The sequence below is a fragment of the Vulpes vulpes genome, chromosome X (assembly GCF_048418805.1).
Source record: "Vulpes vulpes isolate BD-2025 chromosome X, VulVul3, whole genome shotgun sequence".
In the NCBI taxonomy this organism is placed as follows: domain Eukaryota; kingdom Metazoa; phylum Chordata; class Mammalia; order Carnivora; family Canidae; genus Vulpes; species Vulpes vulpes.
In genome coordinates, this window is record NC_132796.1 from 85,191,049 (window position 1) to 85,213,122 (window position 22,074).

At 40.1% G+C, this 22,074-nt stretch overlaps 1 protein-coding gene across 12 annotated transcripts in view; it reads left to right on the forward strand.

Annotated features, from left to right (window-relative positions):
- PLS3 (plastin 3) overlaps positions 1 to 22,074 on the forward strand; it is an 88,493-nt gene that overhangs the window by 45,314 nt on the left and 21,105 nt on the right. For all 12 annotated transcript variants that reach the window (XM_025983888.2, XM_025983886.2, XM_072743442.1 and 9 more), the window contains exons 3-4: positions 3,165 to 3,245; positions 15,351 to 15,514. In XM_025983888.2, the coding sequence (XP_025839673.1) occupies positions 3,173 to 3,245; positions 15,351 to 15,514 (237 nt within the window). In that variant the 5' untranslated portion in view covers positions 3,165 to 3,172. The remainder of the gene's footprint in view (positions 1 to 3,164; positions 3,246 to 15,350; positions 15,515 to 22,074) is intronic.

The window sequence follows — 22,074 nt, forward strand, 5'->3', positions numbered from 1 at the left end:
TCTCTCTCTCTCTCTCTCTCAATAAAATCTTTTTAAAATATAAAATAAATAAAAAGTCTGTTTTTAGGGCACCTGGCTAGCTCTGCCAGTGGAGCATATGACTCTTGATCTCAGGGTCATGAGTTCGAGCCCCATATTGAGGGTAGAGTTTGCTTAATAAAAAAATAATAAAATGGTTTAAAATAAATAAGTAAATAAAAGTCTGTTTCTTTTTTTTTCTTAAGATTTTATTCATTTATTCATGAGAAACAGAGAGAGAGAGAATGAGAGAGGCGGAGACACAGGCAGAGGGAGAAGCAGGCTCCATGCAGGGAGCCCAATGTGGGGACTCGATCCCAGACCCCGGGATCACGCCTTGAACCAAAGGTAGACGCTCAACCACTGAGCTACCCAGGCGTCCCAATGAGTTGGGGAGTAGTTTTTTAACTGTTAACAAAAAATGGGGTGGCTGGGTGGCTCGGTTGGTTAAGTGGCTGCCTCTGGCTCAGGTCATGATCTCAGGGTCCTGGGATACAGCCCCACATCGGGCTCCTTTCTTAACAGGGAGCCTGCCTCTGCTTCAGGGACCCCGGGATCACAACCCGAGCCAAAGGCAGATGCTCAACCACTGAGCCACCCAGGTGCCCCTAGCATATACATTTTTGAAAGGGTAACATCTTTAGGGCCATGAAACTATTTTGTTTGATGCTGTAATGGGGGATACATGTCATTATGTATTTGTCCAAGCCCAGAGAAGGTATAGAGCGAGAATGAACTCTAAGGTTCTAAGATAAACCATGGACTTTGGTGAGTATGATGAGTCAGTGTAGGCTCATTGATTGTAGGGAAAGAGCCATCTGGGGGGTGGATGTTAACAGGATTGACTGTGCAGGTGAGGGCAGGGGGTGGATGAGGACTGAAATCTGTACGTCTGGCTGTTTTGCTGTGAACCTAAAAGTGTCCTATAAAAGTAAAATCCTTAAAAAAGACTGAGGAAAAAAAAAGGAACAACAACAACAACAAAAACCCAACCAAACCCAGAGCAACACATAATCATTTTCATGCCTTTCTGCCTTAGTATATGTGCTGCCAAAGTGAGCACTTCATGTCTTTCTGTCTAAAAGTTGTTGATAAGTTTGTATTTGGGGATTACCCATTGTGAAACAGACCTCCTTTCTCTATTTACAGGGCTTAGTAAAGTTTGTCTGTAAAGGGCCAGATCATAAATGTTGTGGGCCAAGAGGCAAAATCAAGAATATTACATTCTTGGGACGCCTGAGTGGCCCAGCCGTTGAGCGTCTGCCTTTGGTTAAGTGTCTGCCTTCAGCCCAGGGCATGAACCTGGAGTCCTGGGCTCCCTGCAGGGAGCCTGCTTCTCCCTCTGCCTGTGTCTCTGCCTCTCTCTGTGTCTCTCATGAATAAATAAATAAAATCTTTTTTTTTTTTTTTTTAATTACATTCTTGGGCAGCCCCAGTGGCACAGCAGTTTAGCGCCGCCTGCAGCCCAGGGTGTGATCCTGGAGACCCTGGATAGAGTCCCACGTCTGACTCTGTTCATAGAACCTGCTTCTCCCTCTGCCTGTGTCTGCCTCTCTCTCTCTGTCTCTCTGTCTCTCTGAATAAATAAATAAAATATTTTTTAAAAATTACATTCTTAATATCAAGGATATAACAATATTTCCATGAATTTTTGCTAACAACATTCAAAATATAACAATAGAGTACATTTTTTTGGAACACAGATCTACTGGTGAGAAAAATGGAATTCTTTCTTGGAGGGGGACAGCCTTTCCTTTAATTGGGGTTCAGAGTTAACATGCCATATCAAAATTGGCTGCAGGGATGCCTGAGTGGCTCAGTGGTTGAGTATATGCCTTCAGTTCGGGTTGTGATCCCAGGGTCCTGGGATTGAGTCCTTCATGAGGCTCCATGCAGGGAGCCTGCTTCCCTGTGTCTCTCATGAATAAATAAGTAAATTCTTAAAAAAAAAATCTACAGAATCGGCTTTAAGTGTTTAAAAATAAACACCATACTTAGCTGGGGGGCCATACAGAAATAAGCAGTGGTCCAGATTTGTCCTACAGGCCATAATTTGCCAACCTCAGCTCTGTCAGATAAATAGATAAAATAGGGCCAAATCGGAAAGGGTGTAAACCCAAATAATAGAAGTTATATGAACAAGGATGTGTTTATTAGCACACATTTGTGTGTATTTCTTTATCAAAGTGAAATTCAAGTTGCTTTAGTTGACTCTAATAGGAGTGATTGATGGGTGTTAGTATACTATTTGAAAATCAGTGTTTTCAAGAACCGAAAATGGCCTTCCCTGGGGGGTCCAGAGGTGCAGCTTTACAGCTTGTCCTTATTTAGACAATTTTGTTCAAAATACTCTGTTTGATTATGTAGGCATGCCATTTAAGGAGGCTTTGAAAAGTACAAAAGGATTGTCTCATTTTTTAATTAAAAAGATAACTGTATCAGCATTAATTAAAAGCATTCTTCATTTGAATATGTTAAAGAAAATCAGTGTTTTCACATTGAATGATTTTTTAAAATTTTATTTATTCATGAGAGACACAGAGAGAGAGGCAGAGACACAGGCAGAGGGAGAAGCAGGCTCCACGCAGGGAGCCCGACGCGGGACTCCATCCCAGGTCTCCAGGATCACACCCTGTGCTGAAGGTGGCGCTAAACTGCTGAGCCACCCGGGCTGCCCACATTGAATGATTTTTAAGTGACTTAATGGGAAAAAATGGTTGCAATGTGAGGTGATGGATGTGCTAACTAGCCTTATTGTAGTAATCATTTCATAATGTGTTAGTATATCAAATCATCATGGTATACACCTTAAACTCACACAATATTACATGTCAATTATATCTCAATAAAGTGGGAAAAAATGGAAGTAGCCAGGAAGAAAGAGAGAGAGATAAGGGCTTAATAAATCAGTTACATATTCCCTGAATTTTTGGCCACATAGTTTTTTTTTCCTGAATAACTTTTAGTAAATAATGACTTCTCATGTGTTTTTTCTTTACTGTGGCTTTACCTATAAATATGGGAATGTATTAGGATAGTTTTAGCAGTTTGCAGTTTAAATTGTCCCTAAGATGAAAATTTCACGGGAATGCTTATATTCATCACAACGATCTTTCAGTCTTAAACTTTTTTTTGTTTCTCTTTAGATCTTTAAATGGAGGAGATGGCTACCACTCAGATTTCCAAAGATGAGCTTGATGAACTCAAAGAGGCCTTTGCAAAAGTTGGTAAGTATTTTTTATAGCTGTAGCAAAGCCATCTTTATTTGGCCCTAATGAAGGTTAATTCTCTAAAAAATTATATGAATGGTTGATCGTGAATCTTGGTATCATATTTTTGTGAGGTGAGGATTTGGAGCTTTCACCATATTCTCACAGGGATGTATGACCCCCGAAAACATTAGATGATGTTTTACCTTTGCCTCATTTGCTTGGCTTTAGTGCCTTTTTTCATGGCTCTTCTGTGCCTTTGGATAATGCAGCCCATTGTCCCTTCTCACGTTACATTTAGTATCAGTAGATGGTGGGAAGACCTAGCATGCCATTTGGTTTTTCCTTAAGCCTCATAGGACATGTCTTAGAATTTAGCAGCTATGGAAGCAGTTTATAGTATTTACAGTCCAAATTTTAGTGCTCAGGTCAAATCAGTAGATGATAGTGGGAAAACAGGGTAAGAACTGATTATTGATGTATGCACTCACACGAGTCAACTTGGGCTTAGAGAGGTAAACTACTACTATTGGGTATTTCCTTGATGAAGGGGTATAAAGTCAGATCATAATGATTTGTCATTTAAATCAGGCTTGACTCTTTGACCTGTGTTGCAAATCTCATTAATGAAAAGTAAGGAAGTATACGTCTCTATCTATTTCCATACATTCATGACCAGAATTTTCTGTGAAGGCATTTAGTAAGCATGCCTTGGGAAGAATAATGACCGCCTCCCCATCAAAGTGACTATTCATAATCTCATCAGAATTCTAAGTAGAAAAAGCGGTTAGGCCTGAATTTAACACACTTTTCTGTGTGTATGAAAAACAAAAAAAGCAGTCTGTTAACTGGCCATAGTTACTACTTGCTGTAAGAAGAGTACTACCCAGTCTGATAGAGATTGATTACAAGAAAACAGCAGATGAATTCCTGGCTGCAAGGCTTTTAAAATCTCATTACTCTATAGAAATAGCTTTATAATTGTTTTAGGGTTGCATATCCTTTGAACCTTCTTTTTTCCTTCTACTCCTCTTTCAGTGTTAGGGACAGCCTAATTTATCTCTTTATGACTAGAAGTTTGGAGTAAGGACCAGGACTTATTATTGCCATTATTGAATCTCCAAGGCCTTGCTTCCTCAAAAAAAAAAAAAAAAGTCTATTGTTGAATACAGACCTTGTTCTCATGTGAAGCATATTGGCCATAATTGTGTGCAATACCTTTTTTAAAATTTAAAGCTATTCATGTATGGTTGACTTGATGGAACTGGAATACTGTTATCAGTAAAGGAGTTTCATTGCTCCTTCAAAGCTTTAACGAAATGAAGAGGGTTGACCAGTTGTTTCCATGGAGGAACCAGGGTTAAATTGCAGGAAGTAAGGGATCAGTTAGAGCTTAGACTGCAAGAGAGGGTCATCATAGAACTACTGTCTTGTTTTAAATCCTACATCTGGGCAACCTGGGTGGCTCAGCGGTTTAGCGCCACCTTCAGCCCGGGGTGTGATCCTGGAGACCCAGGATCGAGTCCCAAATCGGGTTCCTTGCAGGGAGCCTGCTTCTCCCTCTGCCTATTTTTCTGCCTCTCTCTCTCTCTGTCTTCCATGAACAAATAAATAAAATCTTTAAAAAATAAAAATAAAATAAATCCTACATCTTGGAGGGGTTAGGGTAGACAAAGAGATTCCCAAAGGCACAAGATTGGACCGTACATCTTACTGATGTCCCTAACAGGCACATGTTCATTCCTGAGAGATGCAGACTCTTATTGTATATGCTGTAAATCAAAATCCTGGATTCCATTATTTCTACCTGCTCTGCATATTATTATTTTGTATCCCCTGCTCAGCATCTAGCTCAGTGTTGCACGCATACTAGGTTCTCAATCAATATTTGACTGAATCCCAAGGAATTACACGTAATATTTACATGTTCTGAGACTTTGTCATTATCAACTGTAAACGAAAAGGGCCTCTGTTATGAAGATTTTCATCATGGTGGAATTTATTGCTAGAGGTTTTGGCCATGACATCGTAGCACATAAAAAAATTTTTTTTCGGCATAATAAAGGCTTGTGTGTAGTCTGCCTTTTAGAAAAGTGTTTAAAGACCCGGCTGAATCTTTTTATTTTCCTTTAAAATCTTTGTAGTTTGTAGTTCTTACTTATGGAGCCCTCAGGCAACTGTCAAAGGTGTTATGGAAATCTTTTTTTTTTTTTTCTTTTTTTTTCATTCAGGGAAACCTGATTTGAAAAACAAGCTCTAGAACTTATTTTCCTGTCAAGGACAATTCTTCCTTATTGGTGGGGGGAGGACAGGGAGGACCACTTTGTCTCTGTTTAGTTGTGACAAAATATGGAAATCATTATGTGATTTTTCCCATCTATTAACAATAATAGCCTTGATTATCTCTTTAGAAATTCAGCAAAATCATAGTGTGTGAGGAAAATCTCTGTAATTACCACTAACTATAGGTTTTGTCCAATCAATTAATAGTGCTTTGAAATTCTCTTTACTAGCAGTAAATCCAGTATTAAGATTTAAAGTTCTTCTTTCACTCACTTTCTGCACCTGCTTAGTGTTAAGCTCCAAGCAGTATATTTTCATTTAATTATTTTAATTTTCTCAACATTTGTTTCCAGTGTTTCCCACTGGGATAGCAGAAGCCTTGGCTCTGTCCGCCCCCCCCCCCCCCCCCCCCGCCCCCATAATGTTTCCGTTTTAATTTAAATGCGTAAGTTCTTTCTACAGAAGAATAAATAAAACTTTCAGAACACTTAAGAAGTAAATATTTTTCCAACTAGAAAATGTCTTTTACCTTCTGAGAATTTAATCTTGTTATAGAAGCTAGAAGTCATTTGGATGATTACTTGTCATAAAGATAAATTCATGTAATGTAAATCTTTTCAGATTGGCCTTACTCCTGCAAACACTGACATCTGACTTTTTCCTCTCCTAAGCAATTGCTACTGAGCTTAAAAAAAACAAAGACACAAATTCAGCACTTTTGAAATAAAAGAATAACGGGTTTTTGTAAATGGCTAGGAATACCACGGGTATATTCCTTTGTGGCTGCCCACCAAACGAAGTCAAAAAATTCTGGTTATGGTGATTTTCTCCTCTCAGGAAGCTGAGTTGTTTCAAATTACTTGATATTCTGTAGTACATAAAAACCACATCAGGATGATGCCACAAGAAGCACAGTGGTTTAATTTACTTCTAGTATTCAATAAAACTACACCAGTGCATATTTGTTTAATTATGACTTGAAAAATAAAACCTATAGGCCAACCAAAAAGATAACTAACCAGTGCTATTTCACTGAGTCATCTACTTAATCATCAGTGGAATATTATAGATGAAGTCTTGGGATGGCAGGGAAACCATGTTTTGATGGTGTGGAAGATAAGAGAACTAAAATGTGGATGGGTAGGCTTCAGAGCAAGAGCACACGTGTGTGTGTGGGGGGGAACGTGCTCATGTCAGTTTGTGTGGACGCGTGTGTGTATTTTTTAAGTCGGAGAGTGGCAGCAGGTGGGAACTGATGGCCAAACTGCTGGAAATTTTGAGTTGGGAAAGGATAGACAACATGTATGATCGCCTGCATTCAGCCTTCCAGTCTTGCCCAGCCTTCAGCTCCACTTGACCTCCACCTTTGAGGATCCACCATTAGGATGAACTCTTCAGTAGTGACCTCTCTTCTACCCTTAACTGGGACTCATTATACTTCTCTTTATTTGCTGGAATGAGCTACCTCAAAAGGTATATAAGCTGTGAAAGGCAAAACTCATGCTTAGTTAAGCATCTGGAGATAGTTTAGCAGCTGCCTTTTCTAAAGTTTCATTAAATGCCTAATGAAAGCTCGACTTTGCTGCTTAGATCTTAGGATGGAATATAACCTAAATTCTTCTGCACAAGTCTTTTGGCTGAGTCTCCTAAGTCATTATGTAAGAGCATTCAGGATCGCGTATGTGCATACCACGCGTGTGTAGATCCATTACTATTAGACACCTAGATTCCTTTTGTCCTTTCTTTTTTAGTGCGAAAATTTTGTGGTTGAACTAAATGGAACTTTTAGACCCCAGCTTTTCAAAAGGATGTGCATCTGTACTTGATTGGATTTCTTCTTTAGGTTCTAATGAGCACTGTCCGTGATGGGTTAGTAAAGAGGTTGCATGTGTGTTACAGATGAGGGCACACATATGCAACCTCTTTATAAAGAAAGACTAGATTTAGACAGATTCAAGGATGGTTAAAGCAGCACAGACACACAACCTGGGAGTCAAAGGAAATCCCGGTTTTTCTTAACAGTCAGGTTGCTAAGATGAAGCAGCACCCCAAAAGATGCATTTGAAGTAATGAATTGCGCCACATTCCACCTGGACATGGGCAGTGTAAAACAGCAGCTAAAATCAAAACCACTTGAATTCTGGCTCAGCTTTCCCCAGACAAGTACTTAAAATAGCTTAAATAACAGGATGCAAGGGGAGGGAAAACATTTCCTTTTAAGGATATGCATTCTTGGTGTGATTCAAACTTCTGCAGGAACATGGCTGTATAATAAGTTTATTTACTTTGAGGTTACTTGGGGGAGGATGTTGAGAGAGTTAACTGGCATTTAAAATAATACTTGGTACAAGAGCATAAATGGGGTTTCTTTTAAGACAGAATGCAGATGTGAAGCTACATGTGTCATCAGAGAGAGAGACACACACACAGAGACAGAGCGACAGACAGAGAGAATCTGTTGTTACAAACAGTCGGTTCCTTTCTGATGAATCCAGAAGCCAATACGAAAGACAGGCTTCTCTGGTGCAGCACTGGGAGCCTGTTAGTGATTTTTTTTTTTTTAAGTGTAGTGATTTCTCTTTAAAAATAACACTTGGTCAATTGACTGAAATTTTGGCTGTTTACTTTCTGCGGGAACTTTGTTCAGTGGAGAGGTGTGCAGTTTCTTTTTCCCTGCCGTTCGTTAATGTCGACTCCTACCCACCATATTTTCTGAACCCAAAAGTTGAGACCTGCTTGCTCAGAAAGATTAAGGACGCTCTAGATAATACAGGCTCTGTGATGGTATCTACCTTATCAGGCAGTTGAAAACAGGATGCTGAAACAGGCGTCTTAGAAATGGCAAAACCCGTTCGACCCCATGCCAATGTGTAGTTAAAGAAGATGTGGCAAATGAGCCAGAAGGAGGTTCCAGAATATTGGCAGCTTTTATGAGAAAATAGAGGGCTGCCACTATGCCGGAAGGTTGTGATGTTAGTTTCCAGTTGTTAAAACTGTTTTCAATCTAGGTCTATGTTCTTTGGGTCAGTTTGTTATTAGATTCTCATGTTTGTGTCAAAACTCAGAATAGAAAAAGATCACCAAACAGTTTTGGGCTCCTGGTTAATAATGTCGCCAATAGGGGCGCCTGGGCGGCTCAGTGGTTGAGCATCTGCCTTCGGCTCAGGTCGTGATCCTGGGGTCCTGGGATCAAGTCCCGCATCGGGCTCCTCACAGGGAGCCTGCTTCTTTCTCCCTCTGCCTGTGTCTCTGCCCCTCTCTCTCTCTCTCTCTCTCTCTCTCTCTGCCTCTCATGAATAAATAAATGAAATCTTTAAAAAACAATAATTCACCAATAAGATGGAAGCTTTCTAAAATGCCATTGTGCTATCTCATTTTCTGGCTTTCCAAAGCACAGCATAATAGATCTCTGATAATAGTTTAAGGGTGTGTGTGTGTGTGTGTGTGTGTGTGTGTGCGCGCGCGCGCGCACATGCACACGCGTGTGTGTTTTGGCGGAGGATAGGAAATAAAATTAGCATAAAACTCTTTAAAAATAATTGCACCCTATTTTGTCTTTCAAGTACTTTTCCAGCTGGGAGATTTTGTAAAATTAATTGCAAGCTGCCTTTTTAGGCTCCCTCTGCCTTTTTATTGAAATTGAAATTGTCTTCAAAAAGATATGATTTAGGAGTTCTAAGAAAGGCTTGCTATAATTTACTAGTACTTAACACTAAAATGTCTTTGATGACAGGAGGTAGTACGAGCTAGATCTGCCGATAAAATATGGGAGAATTGCAGAGTAGGTAAAACTTCTAAAATATGTAAAACTAGATGTATATGATCGATGATTCTTTTCCCATCTTGGGAAAGATAGAGGATAGCTAGATATTCCAAGTGTCTCCTATTTTCACAAAGATTTTTAAAGCCACAGTTTCGGGCAGCTCCAGTGGCTCAGAGGTTTGGTGCCACCTTCAGTCCAGGGCCTGATTCTGGAGACCTTGGATGAGTCCCACGTCGGGCTCCCTGCATGGAGCCTGCTTCTCCCTCTGCCTGTGTCTCTGCTTCCCTCTCTCTGTGTCTCTCATGAATAAATAAATTAAATCTTTATAAAAAATAAAAATAAAGCCACAGTTTCAAGTAAGAACCAGAGAAAGTCGCTCTGATTAATTTCTCTCTCTTTGGTATCTAACTCTGCCTGCCACAGAGTAGGTACCCTGCTTGGTCTGGAGGCTCACTTATGCCAAACAACTGCACACGGTATTTCTTAATACAGTCAGAGCAGGTCTCTACATTTAGAACAGGAGAAGTCCTGACAACCAGCACGGGTTGTCTACTTGGGTACTCCTTGGTGGGTGTGTTCACTTAGAAAACCAAATTACAGATCTGAAGGCTGCCGGGTGGGGACAGGATTAGAACAAAGGGAATGAGATTGAATGTTATTTAAGGGATATTTCTGTCATTATGGTTTCCTGGTGAATTGCCATTCAGTCTTTTAGTGCTATTTCTGTGTTTTTTTTCTTATTGTTTGTTTAATTCTGTTTCTAAAATGCTCATTAGATTAGAGCATTCTTTTCCTGGTTAATAGTTGAGAAGCAGAGTTTTTTTCCCAAAAAAATTTTTCCCGTTGCTTGTTATATGCAAGGTACTGTGCAATGGATTGAGATAGAGATAAAAAGATTTAGAAGAGTCTCTGTTAAGAAATTTGCAACCTAATAAAGTAGATTGCTGTGTTATTGACAAAGTCTTACTCCAGCAAGCCCCTTTAAAATGTTCCTGTCACTAACAGCATCTGTTTATTACTACTCTTACTTCAGAATGGAGTTTCCACATGTGGTTATTTTACATTACTTATATTTTAGGGTGGGTACTTCCTGGCATCTTTTAATCACATCAGTGAACTGTCTTCTAATTAATGCCCAACAGAGGTTATTTCAGAAAGGGCTCACGCAAATGCTGATTCTCACCCCCCCCCCTTGTACACCTCCGTTCCACCCTCAGGCTAAGAAACTGCCAAATGGACTAGACTCTGGGTGGGAGGGGAACCTTGGTCAGTTTCATGCAGTTTTGAATTCACAGTTCTCCAATATTTATTTTAAAACATCTCTGCCTTCTGCTTCTGTTATATCACTGAAAATATAAAAGGAAAAATTAACCACCTGTTATATGCTCAGTCAAAACTGGAGCCAATCAGGGATGCCTGGGTGGCTCAGTGGTTGAGCATCTGCCTTCGGCTCAGGTCGTGATCTCGGGGTCTTGAGATCAAGCCCTGCATCGGGCTCCTGGCAGGGAGCCTGCTTCTCCCTCTGTCTGTGTCTCTGCCTCTCTCTGTCTCTCATGAATAAATAAGATCTTTAAAAAAAAAAAAAAAAAAACTGGAGCCAATCACAGATTAAATTATCCTCAGAGGGATCCCTGGGTGGTGCAGCAGATTGGCGCCTGTCTTTGGCCCAGGGCACAATCCTGGAGACCCGGGATCAAATCCCATGTCGGGCTCCCTGCATGGAGCCTGCTTCTCCCTCTGCCTATGTCTCTGCCTCTCTCTCTCTGTGTGACTATCCTATAATAAAAAATAAATAAATAAATAATCCTCAGATATGTCATTTCAGGTGTAAAATAAAATACATTTTTAAAATTTTTTAAAGATCAATTTATTTATGTTAGGGAGAGAGAGTGCCTGAGTGGGAGAGGAAGAGGAAGAGGGAGAGAATCCTCAAGTAGACTACCCACTGAGCACAGAGCCTGACAGGGCTCAGTCTCAGGACCCTGAGATCATGACCCAAGCCAAAGTCAAAATATCTTAAAAATATCTTTAGATCAGAAATTGCCAAATGGACAAAGTTTTGACAGTGGCAAGGAATAAGCTAGCTTTTCCTAAAAGTTAGAAAAACGAAGGACTGTTGTATTGAGATGATGTGATATAATAGTGATCAGAATTTTAGTACTGTATATGTTTTTTTAATATGTATTATGATTTTACCTCATATTTTTGGAAAGAATGTGTGTGCGTGTATATGTGTGGTTTGTGAAGTCTTGGCTACTCAAATTTAGAATCAGAGTGTGTTAGAGTCAAAAAAGGGAACTTGGAGGCCATTTGATCCAAATGACTCGTTTTACAGATGGGAAAATGAAGGCCTAAGAGGTGACTTATGCAAATCCTATGTCCCATTACTCACACTTGAATCCCTTCAACTATGCTGTGTATCTTTCACTATGTCACACTTACACCCTAGTACCGAGGTCTATTTTAACTTTTTAATTTATATTATTTTATTGGGGGGGAGGTGGGTGAGGAAGAGAGTCTTAAACAGGCTCCACACCCAGCATGGAGCCCAACACGGGGCTCCATCTCATGATCCCAAGATCATGACCTGAGCCGAAACCAAGAGTCAGTCAGTCACTCAATCAACTGAGCCGCCCAGGCACCCCTCTAATTTTAAATTTTTAAAGAAAATGGAAGTGGGATGCCTGAGTGGCTCAGCGGTTGAGCATCTGCCTTTGGCTCAGGGTGTGATCCCGGAGTCCCAGGATCGAGTCCCACATCAGGCTTCCTGCATGGAGCCTGCTTCTCCCTCTGCCTGTGTCTCTGCCTCTCTCGCGCGCGCTCTCCCTCTCTCTCTCTCTCATGAATAAATAAATTAAATCGTTTAAAAAAAGTAAAATGGAAAAAAAAAAAAGTAAAATGGGAGAAACAAATTGGTTTATGTATGGGGATAAAAAGTGTATTTAAACTCAAGAATTTCATTCATCAAAAGTTGCTAAAATCCTGCCACAGTACCATGTGGATTACTTTGTTCTTTATAGCAACTGCAGATGTTGTCGCTAGATTGATTTCTACATATAAACACTTTACTAGTAAAGTGTTTGATATATGGCCTTTTATTAATTCAAACAAAGAAAGTAAAGATGTGCCCTAGGGAGATTAAGTGCTTTGTCGAAGGAAATATTCGTGATTTTCAGAAGTTTGAGGTAGTTTGAGGATGATGTTTTAGAAGTACAGATACTCTGATAGATTTAAACATGCCAGTTAGGTTTCAGAGTATTTGTTTGACTCTAGAAGTGTACTTCATTAAAATTAAACCTAGAATTTCATCAACCCTCAAAGTATTGGGGAAATGGTTTCACATAGGATATTTAATATTAGAATAGTGGACAGAGCCATCCAGGTGGCTCAGCGGTTTAGCGCCGCTTTCAGCCCAGGGTGTGATCCCGGGGTTTGGGGATCGAGTCCCACTTTGGGCTCCCTGCATGCAGCCTGCTTCTCCCTCTGCCTGTGTCTCTGCCTCTCTCTCTTTCTGTGTGTGTCTCATGAATGAATGAATGAATGAATGAATAAAATCTAAAAAAAAATGGTTGACAAAAATTGACTACTATGAATGACCCTTAGCTCACACTGAGAGTAAGGTCCAAAGTACTTTCCATGGCCTGAGTGTACATGATCAGCTCCCCTGACCTCATCCCTCACCTTCTCCATTGTTCACACCACTCACCTAATACTGGATCTTTGCTCTTTTCAAAACATACCAGACACTCTTCCATATCACAGACTTTGCATTTGCTCTTTCCTCTACTTGAAATCTCTTCTCCCAGATAACTACTACATGATTTGCTCCCTTACCTCCAATAAGTCTTCATTCAAATACAACTTCGTCAAAGCAACCGTCCTTGACCACTGACATTTTGAGCTGCATAATTCTGTATTGTGGGAGGAGGTCATATGTGTTATAGGGTATTTGGCAGCTCTGCACACGGGATGCCAGGAGCATCCTCCCTCACACCAGCCCTCACCCTAGCCTGCAGTTGTGGCAACCAAAAATGTCTCCAGACATTTCTGAACGTTCCCTAGGGGAGGCGGGCAAAACATTCCCCAGTATGATTCCTTTCCCTGCCTTTCAACACAGCACTTAATGTTATATTGCATTATATATATATTTTATAGTCCTGTCTCACCGTATATGGGTTGTTTTTTTTTTTTAAGATTTTATTTATTTATTCATGAGAGACACAGAGAGAGGCAGAGACATAGTCAGAGGGAGAAGCAGGCTCCATGCAGGGAGCCTGATGCAGGACTGGATCAGGGGACTCCAGGATCACGCCCTGGGCTGAACGCAGACGCTAAACTGCTGAGCCACCCAGGCGTCCCTGTCTCACTGTATATGTTATTTGCTTAGTAGTTGTTATTAGAATGTGAGCTCTGGGACACCAGGACTTTTCTTTCTTTCTTTTTTTTTAAAGATTTATTTATTCATTCAGAGAGAGCAAGAGAGAGGCAGAGACACAGGCAGGGGGAGAAGCAGGCTCCATGCAGGAAGCCCAATGTGGGACTCGATCCCGGGTCTCCAGGATCACACCCCGGGCTGCAGGAGGCGCTAAACTGCTGTGCCACTGGGGCTGCCCACCAGGACTTTTCTTTTGTTGGTGGCAACATCCCCAATTCCCAGAACAGTACCCAGTACAGTTTTAAAGGAACATATCAAATAGATTGATTTCACAGTACATTTTCTTGAGTAGTGCTGTGGTCCTCTCGAGTCATTTCTCTATTGAGATTGCATCCTTTTGGGGATCCCTGGGTGGCTCAGCAGTTTAGCGCCTGCCTTCGGCCCAGGGCCTGATCCTGGAGACCCGGGATCTAGTCCCACATCGGGCTCCCTGCATGGAGCCTGCTTCTCCCTCTGCCTGTGTCTCTGCTTCTCTCTCTCTGTGTCTCTCTTGAATTAAAAAAAAAAAAAAAAAAATCTTAAAAAAAAAAAAAAGATTGCATCCTTTTATCATAAGAATTCAATTTATGTGGGAAATTCAGTGGGGGCCTAAGGAGTAAAAAGCATTGTTGAACAGTAGGTATTTGAAATTGCTGGTGAAAGTCCAATTTTCTTTATTTAAAAAAATATGCCCAAGTGACTACATCCCTCAGGACATTAACTCTCTTTTCCGGTAAATTAACTTTTGGTTACCAATTGTTTTTTTCCTGTTTTTAACAGTTTCAGACTAAGCATCATCAACACTTAAGATATATGCTCCATTAGAACCATCCTAGCACAAAAATAAAAAGGTTATTTATAGAGTCATAATAAACATTTGTATTACTCAGGGCTGCATTTACTTTTATGAACTCTGTATTTGTCTTAGATTAATGTTTATTTACATTAGCTCTTTTAAAAATGGCACTGAAGATGGTAGCTTAATCTCAGGTGTGCTTTGTAATATAATCAGCATCAATTCATAAAATATTCTACTAGACTAATGGAAGGATGAGGGACATAAAACTCCTAAATAGATACAATACAAATTGTTTTATACTATGGCAGTGTTTTATTGGTATATAGTCTATTAAACATTTTTTAAAAGACCTGTCAGCTTCGCGATTTAAAAATAATTTATTAGACAACTCTACTTTGTTAGTATTAGGAATGCTATTTTAAGGGAAGCTACTTATACACTGTTTAAAATACAGGAAACATGATGTAAAAGCATGCTCTTTAAGTTAAAATTTGTGTTTCCCTTTTAAACAACCTTAGATCCCAGATAGTAAGAAGAACAAATGGTGGGGCGCCAAGGTGGCTCAGTGGTTGCCTTCGGCTCAGGTCGTGACCCCAGGGTCCTGGGATTGAATCCCACGTCGGGCTCCCCGCAGAGAGCCTGCTTCCCCTTCTGCCGCTCCCTCTGCCTCTCTCCATGTCTTTCATGAATAAACTAAAATCTTAATTTGAAAAAAAAAGAAGAAGAGCAAATGCTGTATTCAGGTGGGCTTTAGGAATGGAGTCTCAAATGAAGAAAAATGCTCCCATTGTAAAAATACTCTAAGGGGTTAACTGATTTCACCTAAACTTTTTCCTTTTTTGCCTGTTCTCCTTTTGTACAAAGATCTCAACAGCAATGGATTCATCTGTGACTATGAACTTCATGAGCTTTTCAAGGAAGCCAATATGCCATTACCAGGATATAAAGTGAGAGAAATCATTCAAAAACTCATGCTGGATGGTGACAGGAATAAAGATGGGAAGATAAGTTTCGATGAATTTGTCTATGTAAGTATGTGAAACTCCACCGTTATTAGGAGTCAGGGTGGTTCCTTTGTCTAGTAGGATCTTACAGTAACAAGTCCTATTAAGTTCCTAAGTGTATCATATTAATACTGTTACAACTAATAAAATTTCTCTCATCCCACCGAATGCAGTTAGTTCTTTTAGCCATTAGAGTATCTTGGCAAACGGACTGAGGAAGAGAACACTGCCCCAGTCAAAGCTAGAATACACTAGAACCCACTACCTGTGTTGAAAGGTGAACCATTTCCCCCAGGGCTGGGGCATTTTTTTCAAGGTGCTAAGTGCCATGCTTGAGGTGCTCTTTCCCTCTCCCTTGGTGAATAGGGTGCTCCCAGATTTTAGTGTTGCACCCTTACTCACAGCTTTGGAAGCTTCCCCAGTTGAACTTTCTGATTAAAAAGATGTTACGACTCTCACGGTCGTATTATTTAACTCGACCATTTCCCCTAGAATGATAATTTTGATAATTAAAAGGTAGAAACACATCTTTGTAGTCCATTCGAAGAGGCATTTAAAATTTTCATCTTCCTCCCTAGTATCATCAAACACTCCTCGAGGCCCAGGGCTGACTTCATTCTACCACTTGCAGGCACCGGGTTCATAGCACACTCGGTGCCTGCAAAGCAGAGGCCTAGCGCTCCTTACCAAAGCCTGATTCTTTCCCCTCTACCGAGCTGGGGTGACCTGCCCCATTTTCAGCCCATAGTTGCTGATGGAGTATTTGAGATGTATGTTAAGGAGTAGCCGTTGCCTCTTCCCTCGGTTGACAACACCCTTACGATTGTAGTGGTTTTATCTATTAATTGAAGACTGAGTTTGACTAGATCTGATTAAGCATTCCTTTTACTGTATTACAAACAGGTAATTAGTAGCTTGTCTTTATCACAAACTTCCTAGCACTCTTACCCGCCTTTTCCATGGTAACTGAAGCTCTCACTATAGCCAGGGAAATTCTGGTATGTTCTCTCCCATTACAGTTAACTCCTTTAGAACACTGTTAAGAATTACAGAAACAAATGGACTAAATAATGATGTCTAGTAAGCTGAGAGCATTTGGTGGCGTTGGCGGGAGAGGGGACAGGAGCGGGGAGGGCTACTGTTTTAAAAATGTAGACGTGTCATAATTGTAATGGTGTCGTTCCTGCTGGCTTCTTTTGAAATACTGATTTCCTCCCCACTGTTTTTGTCTTCAGTTATTGGCAAAGCCTTTTGTTTTGAATTCTGTGTTCAATAGTAAGTTGCAATTGACTTGCAGTATGAGCACTTGCATGTCCTCTGATGTATGATGTGTTCCCCTTGTAAGTGCATGTTGAATTGTGAATTTAAAGCAGCTTAGAGAAGGAGTTTAACTATGATTGGTTATTTTTGATATAATTTACTGCCCAGAATTTTAATCTACTAGAAAGAATGGGCCTAAATCATTATGATTTTGCAGTGTTGCCAGTATTATTAAGGACAAAATTATGAGAGTGTCTTTGAGAAAAATGATCTTGGGAAATATTTCATTTTGTAGATCTTGAGATGTCGCAGAATCTTCAGAATCCTTTGAGGCTTTTAAGTGAGAAGGCTTGATTACCTTAGTATATTCTTAAAAAGTAAATGACATGCCTCATAGTTTTGGCATCACTAGGAATCTTTAAAAAATATTAAGGAAGATGTTTTAGGTTAAAATGTACATTTTAAAATTGAAAGGAATCGATATGTTTGTACTCTTTCATTTTTCCAGTCGAAAATAAAATCCTGGATTCCTGAAAAAAGGAAGTAGCCTCCCTGCCATTACACAGGGGACTAGTGGCTTTTTCCAGTTAGCTCCCTTCTATTCAAGAAATGTTATATATGAAGGACAGGGATGCCTGTGTGGCCCAGTGGTTGAGCATCTGCCTTCAGCTCAGGTCGTGATCCTGGGGACCCGGGATGGAATACCACATGGGGTCCCGACAGGGAGCCTGCTTCACCCTCTGCCTGTGTCTCTGCCTCTCTCTGTGTCTCTCATGAATAAATAAATAAAATTTAAGGTAAAAAAGAGATATGAAGGACAGTAAAATAACCTGTCTGAGGTTTCAGAATGATACCACCATGACCAAATAGAAAGATGGGTGTCTGACCAAATGTCTGTCCACTTCTGTCTGCTTTGTCACCAGTGAGACATCTTAAAAATGGTCAAAATATGAGTAGGTCTGAGTTATCTGTGAAAAAGGAAGGGAGTTAGTCCTACCAGGTATTAACAGGAAGTAGAAATAAACCTGCTCTTGCATCTTGGGTTTTTTTTTTTTTTTTTTAATTTAAATTGCTTCATAAGAGGTGTTAATTGCAAAGCAGCCTACAGACAAAATCAGTTTATGTTAATTATTGAGAAAAATATGTATAGGGCAGAAAGGAGTCCCTAAATTAAATGTAAACTTCAAACGTTAAAGTTAAATGTAATACCCTGATTTTGTTTCTTCTGAGTATTTCAAAATGAAATGACTGGACTTTTTTTCCTACAATGTAATAGTGGGGTGTTTTCCTGCATCTTTAAAAAGACTGGTATGGCACTTTCATTCAGCAGAGATATCTGCATTAAAGTCTTAACTTTCACAGTGAGAAATATGCTCTTGCAGGATGGTTCTAAGTTGTTGACCTGTTTGAGGACTTTTGCTAGTAGCACCGATGTCATCAGATTAAATAACTTCACATAAGTAAAGTGCTTAGAACAGTACCAGGCATATAGCAAATACTATGTGGATGTTGTTGAGGGTAGTAATTTGTTTGTTTTTTAAGTAGTGTTCTCTTCCTATTATTAATAAGCTCAGGCCTACAACAGATTTAAAAAAAAAAAAAAAAAGGAAAAATTCGAAAAGTACTACTTTGGAAACACTTTGGAAAGCAAGCCTCAAACCCTGGAAGCCAGTCAATATTTTGCAATTTCTGAAATCTTTCCTTCCCCTTAAGTCATTATGCCTCCGGATTGCTTTCATCTGGCCACTAGTCCTGTACTGAGCTGGAAAGTTGATAAAGCTTTAAAAAAGAAAAAGAAACATGTATATGTATATGTGTATGTATTCCATAAGAGACCGGAAAAGATGTAGATAGAGAGCCAGAGTGAGCAGTGTATGCCAGGAATTTGTTCGCGCATGACAAAGCCAGCCCTTCCTCATCGAGGGAAAACAGCATGAAACAGTGAGCTCATTAGTATCACAACGGGCAGCTCTGAAAAGATTCATTGAGAAGACTTCAGCACGGCGGTTGGCCTTGTGTTATCTCTGATTTCAGAGATGCTTGTTAAGCCAGGGCTTCTACTCAAATAGCTTTATCATCCACTGTTGCAATTTCTTCTCCAAAGTAGAAAATAAAATGCAAATTTTCCTTCAGTGAATCTGTTGAAGATACATAAATCTTCAGTTATTCCTTTTTTTTTTTTTTTAATCTAAGGAACAGAGGAAAATACCATGAACCTGAAAACTTGAGCTGGAATAATTTATTTAAAAATATTTAGAGGGGAGCCTGGGTGGCTCGGTTAAGCTGACTGCCTTCTGCTCAGGTCATGATCCCTGCATCCTGGGATCCAGCCCGCACAGGCCCCCTGCTCAGTGGGGAGTCTGCTTCTCCCTCTGCCTCTGACCTTCCCCCCAGCTCCTTCTCTCTCACTCACTCTCTCTCTCAAATAAATAAATAAAATATTTTTAAAAAATAATAAAAATATTTAGAAAATGAAGATCAGGGGATCCCTAGGTGGCTCAGCGATTTGGCACCTGCCTTCGGCCCAGGGCATGATCCTGGAGACCTGGGATCGAGTCCCACGTCCAGCTCCTTACATGGAGCCTGCTTCTCCCTCTGCCTGTGTCCCTCTCTCTCTCTCTCTGGATCTCATGAATAAATGAATAAAATCTTTAAAAAGATAAAATGAAGATCGTATAACCTTTGTAACACAATTAAAAATAAACTAATTTAATTGCAACTCTGCTTTCGTTCCCAAGAATGAGCTTAACTAGAACGACAGAAGTCACTGTATTAGGATATTATACAGCAGACATTACTTTTTTAAATTTTTACTTATTTGTATTATTCCTCTTTTCCATGCTGTATATAAATTTGCATTTATTTTTCAGCTGCACTTGTGATTGTAGAAACCAACCTAATTTTTTATTTTTTATTTTTTTAAAGATTTTATTTATTCATTTATGAGAGAGACAGAGAGAGAAAGAGGCAGAGACACGGGCAGAGGGAGAAGCGGGCTTCATGCAGGGAGCCTGACTTGGGACCCAATCCCAGGTCCCCAGGATCAGGCCCTGGGCCGAAGGCGGCGCTAAACTGCTGAGCCACCCGGGCTGACCCCAACCTAATTTTTAGAAGGAAAAGATCAGGAGGCAAAATAGTCCGAATTTTTAAAAAAAAAATTACTTTTCATAGGTCATTTCTGAAGCAGTAACATTTTGGATGCCTTTTTTTTTTTTTTTTTTTTAATACCATGCCAGTGATTTATGTATTCCAGTCTTGAGGGAAAACACACATTTCAGATTTTAATTTACTAGACAATGTCTTACTAAATGGGGTTCCAAATGAGGTAGAATAGTGAATATTGCATTTTTACCGAACAGATATATAGTTATTGAAGGGGGAGCTATGATGACAAAAATCCATCCCAGTGAAAACTGCTATATTCGCTGGTCGTCATTTTGTTGTATGATCTTGGCTCAGAAGTTAAAGTAAATTAAATGAAATCTGAATTGGACTTTAAAAATCAGTGTATGTAAAAATAATGTCGATAATTCAGAAATTACCCAGAGTACATGAGTAGTCAGCTCTACACCATTTGATACTTGACTGGAGTCAGTATAATGGCCATAAAAGAGGAAAATTCCTTTCGTTGGTCATGTGCAATATTTAGAGTAGTCTGTGTGTATGCAAATATATACATATACAGACATAGACGCATGCACACCCATTCTAAAATTCTACCTCTGAAATGACAGAACAGAAAACAAATCACAGCTGTGGAAATTGAGTAAGCTTGATTTTGTGGAACTTAACTGCTATTTTCCGAAATAAAATTGGATCTCTAAGTCCTAGGAAAGTCAAAATTTTAGAAAGGTAAGAGGAAACCATGACTTCAGGAGAGGCTACCAGCAACACCTACAGTTACAAAGTGGATTAATGACAAAAAGATTCTCTCCTGTGAAATCTAAATATCAAAAGGCCATCTCTGCTTTTGGCCTGACCCAGTCTTATGCAGAATCCAGGGCTGGGTTAATGGCACATGGGGCTGAATTTCAAGCTTCTCCTCTGTGCCTGGTCTCTGGTCTCGCATATACAACCTGAACTGCTAGGTATTGTGACCCTGGTCTATGAACTTCAAACATAGGCTGCACCTCCTGAGATGTCTGTGTGTGTGTACCTGTCAATAATGCCAAAAGCCTTTGACTCCTCTGTTTGTTAGCAACTCTTCCATTAGGGTCATACGTTTCCTTTTGTAAGCCCACTTATGTGTTTTAAACACCTTTTCTTAAAACGGTTTTATTTATTTGTTTATTTGAGAGAGAGCAAGCACATATGTGTGCACGTGTGAGTTGGGAGGGTATGGGCAGAGGGAGAGGGAGACAGAATCCCAAGCAGACTCTGTGCTGAGCACAGAGCCCAGCGCGGGGCTCAATCTCAAGACCCTGAGGTCATGACCTGAGCCTAAATCAAGAATCAGGCACTTAACCGACTGAGCCACCCAGGTGTACCTTTTAGAGAAATTTTTTTATGAAGATGCTACATCTTGCTCTTATTTTACTGGAGGTAGCTACTTTAGATCAGAAACAAGTTTGGGCTTAGATCATTTCCAGTATTTAAAAATATATAGGGGGGATCCCTATGTGGCTCAGCAGTTTAGCACCTGCCTTTGGCCCAGGGCCTGATCCTGGAGATCCAAGATTGAGTCCCACGTCGGGCTCCCTGCATGGAGCCTGCTTCTCCCTCTGCCTGTGTCTGCCTGCCCCTCTCTCTCTCTCTCTCTCTCTCTCTCTCTCTCTCTCTCTCGCTGTCTCTGTCTCTCATGAATAAATTTTAAAAATCTTTAAAAAATAAAAATATATAGATAGTCCTGGGGCACCTGGGTGGCTCAGTCAGTCAGGCATCCGACTCTGGATTTCAGCTCAGCTCATGATCTCAGGGTCCTGGGATCCAGCCCCACCTTGGGCTCTGTGCTCAGTGGGCAGTCTACTTGAGGATTCTCTCTCCCTACCTCTCCCTCTACCCCTCTCCTCCCAACCTGTGCATTCTCTCTCTCTAAAACAAATAATCTTTAAAAAATACAGAGAGATAGCTAGTACTTTAGAATGTCCATTCATTCAATCAGGCAGTTAGGGTAGGATATTAAATTTGCTTTATTACTACCTGCTCTTGAACAATTAGAATGTACATGTTAATTTTGTGAGCCATGTTCTTCAGTGTGAAGAGAAACTGGATTTCATAAACAAGTCAATCACTGAAAAGTCTCTTCTTTGTGTTTATTCTCCATAGTTCTCTTTTTTTGCCAACTTAATCCATTTTTCACCTTATTATTCTGTACATTTTGATTG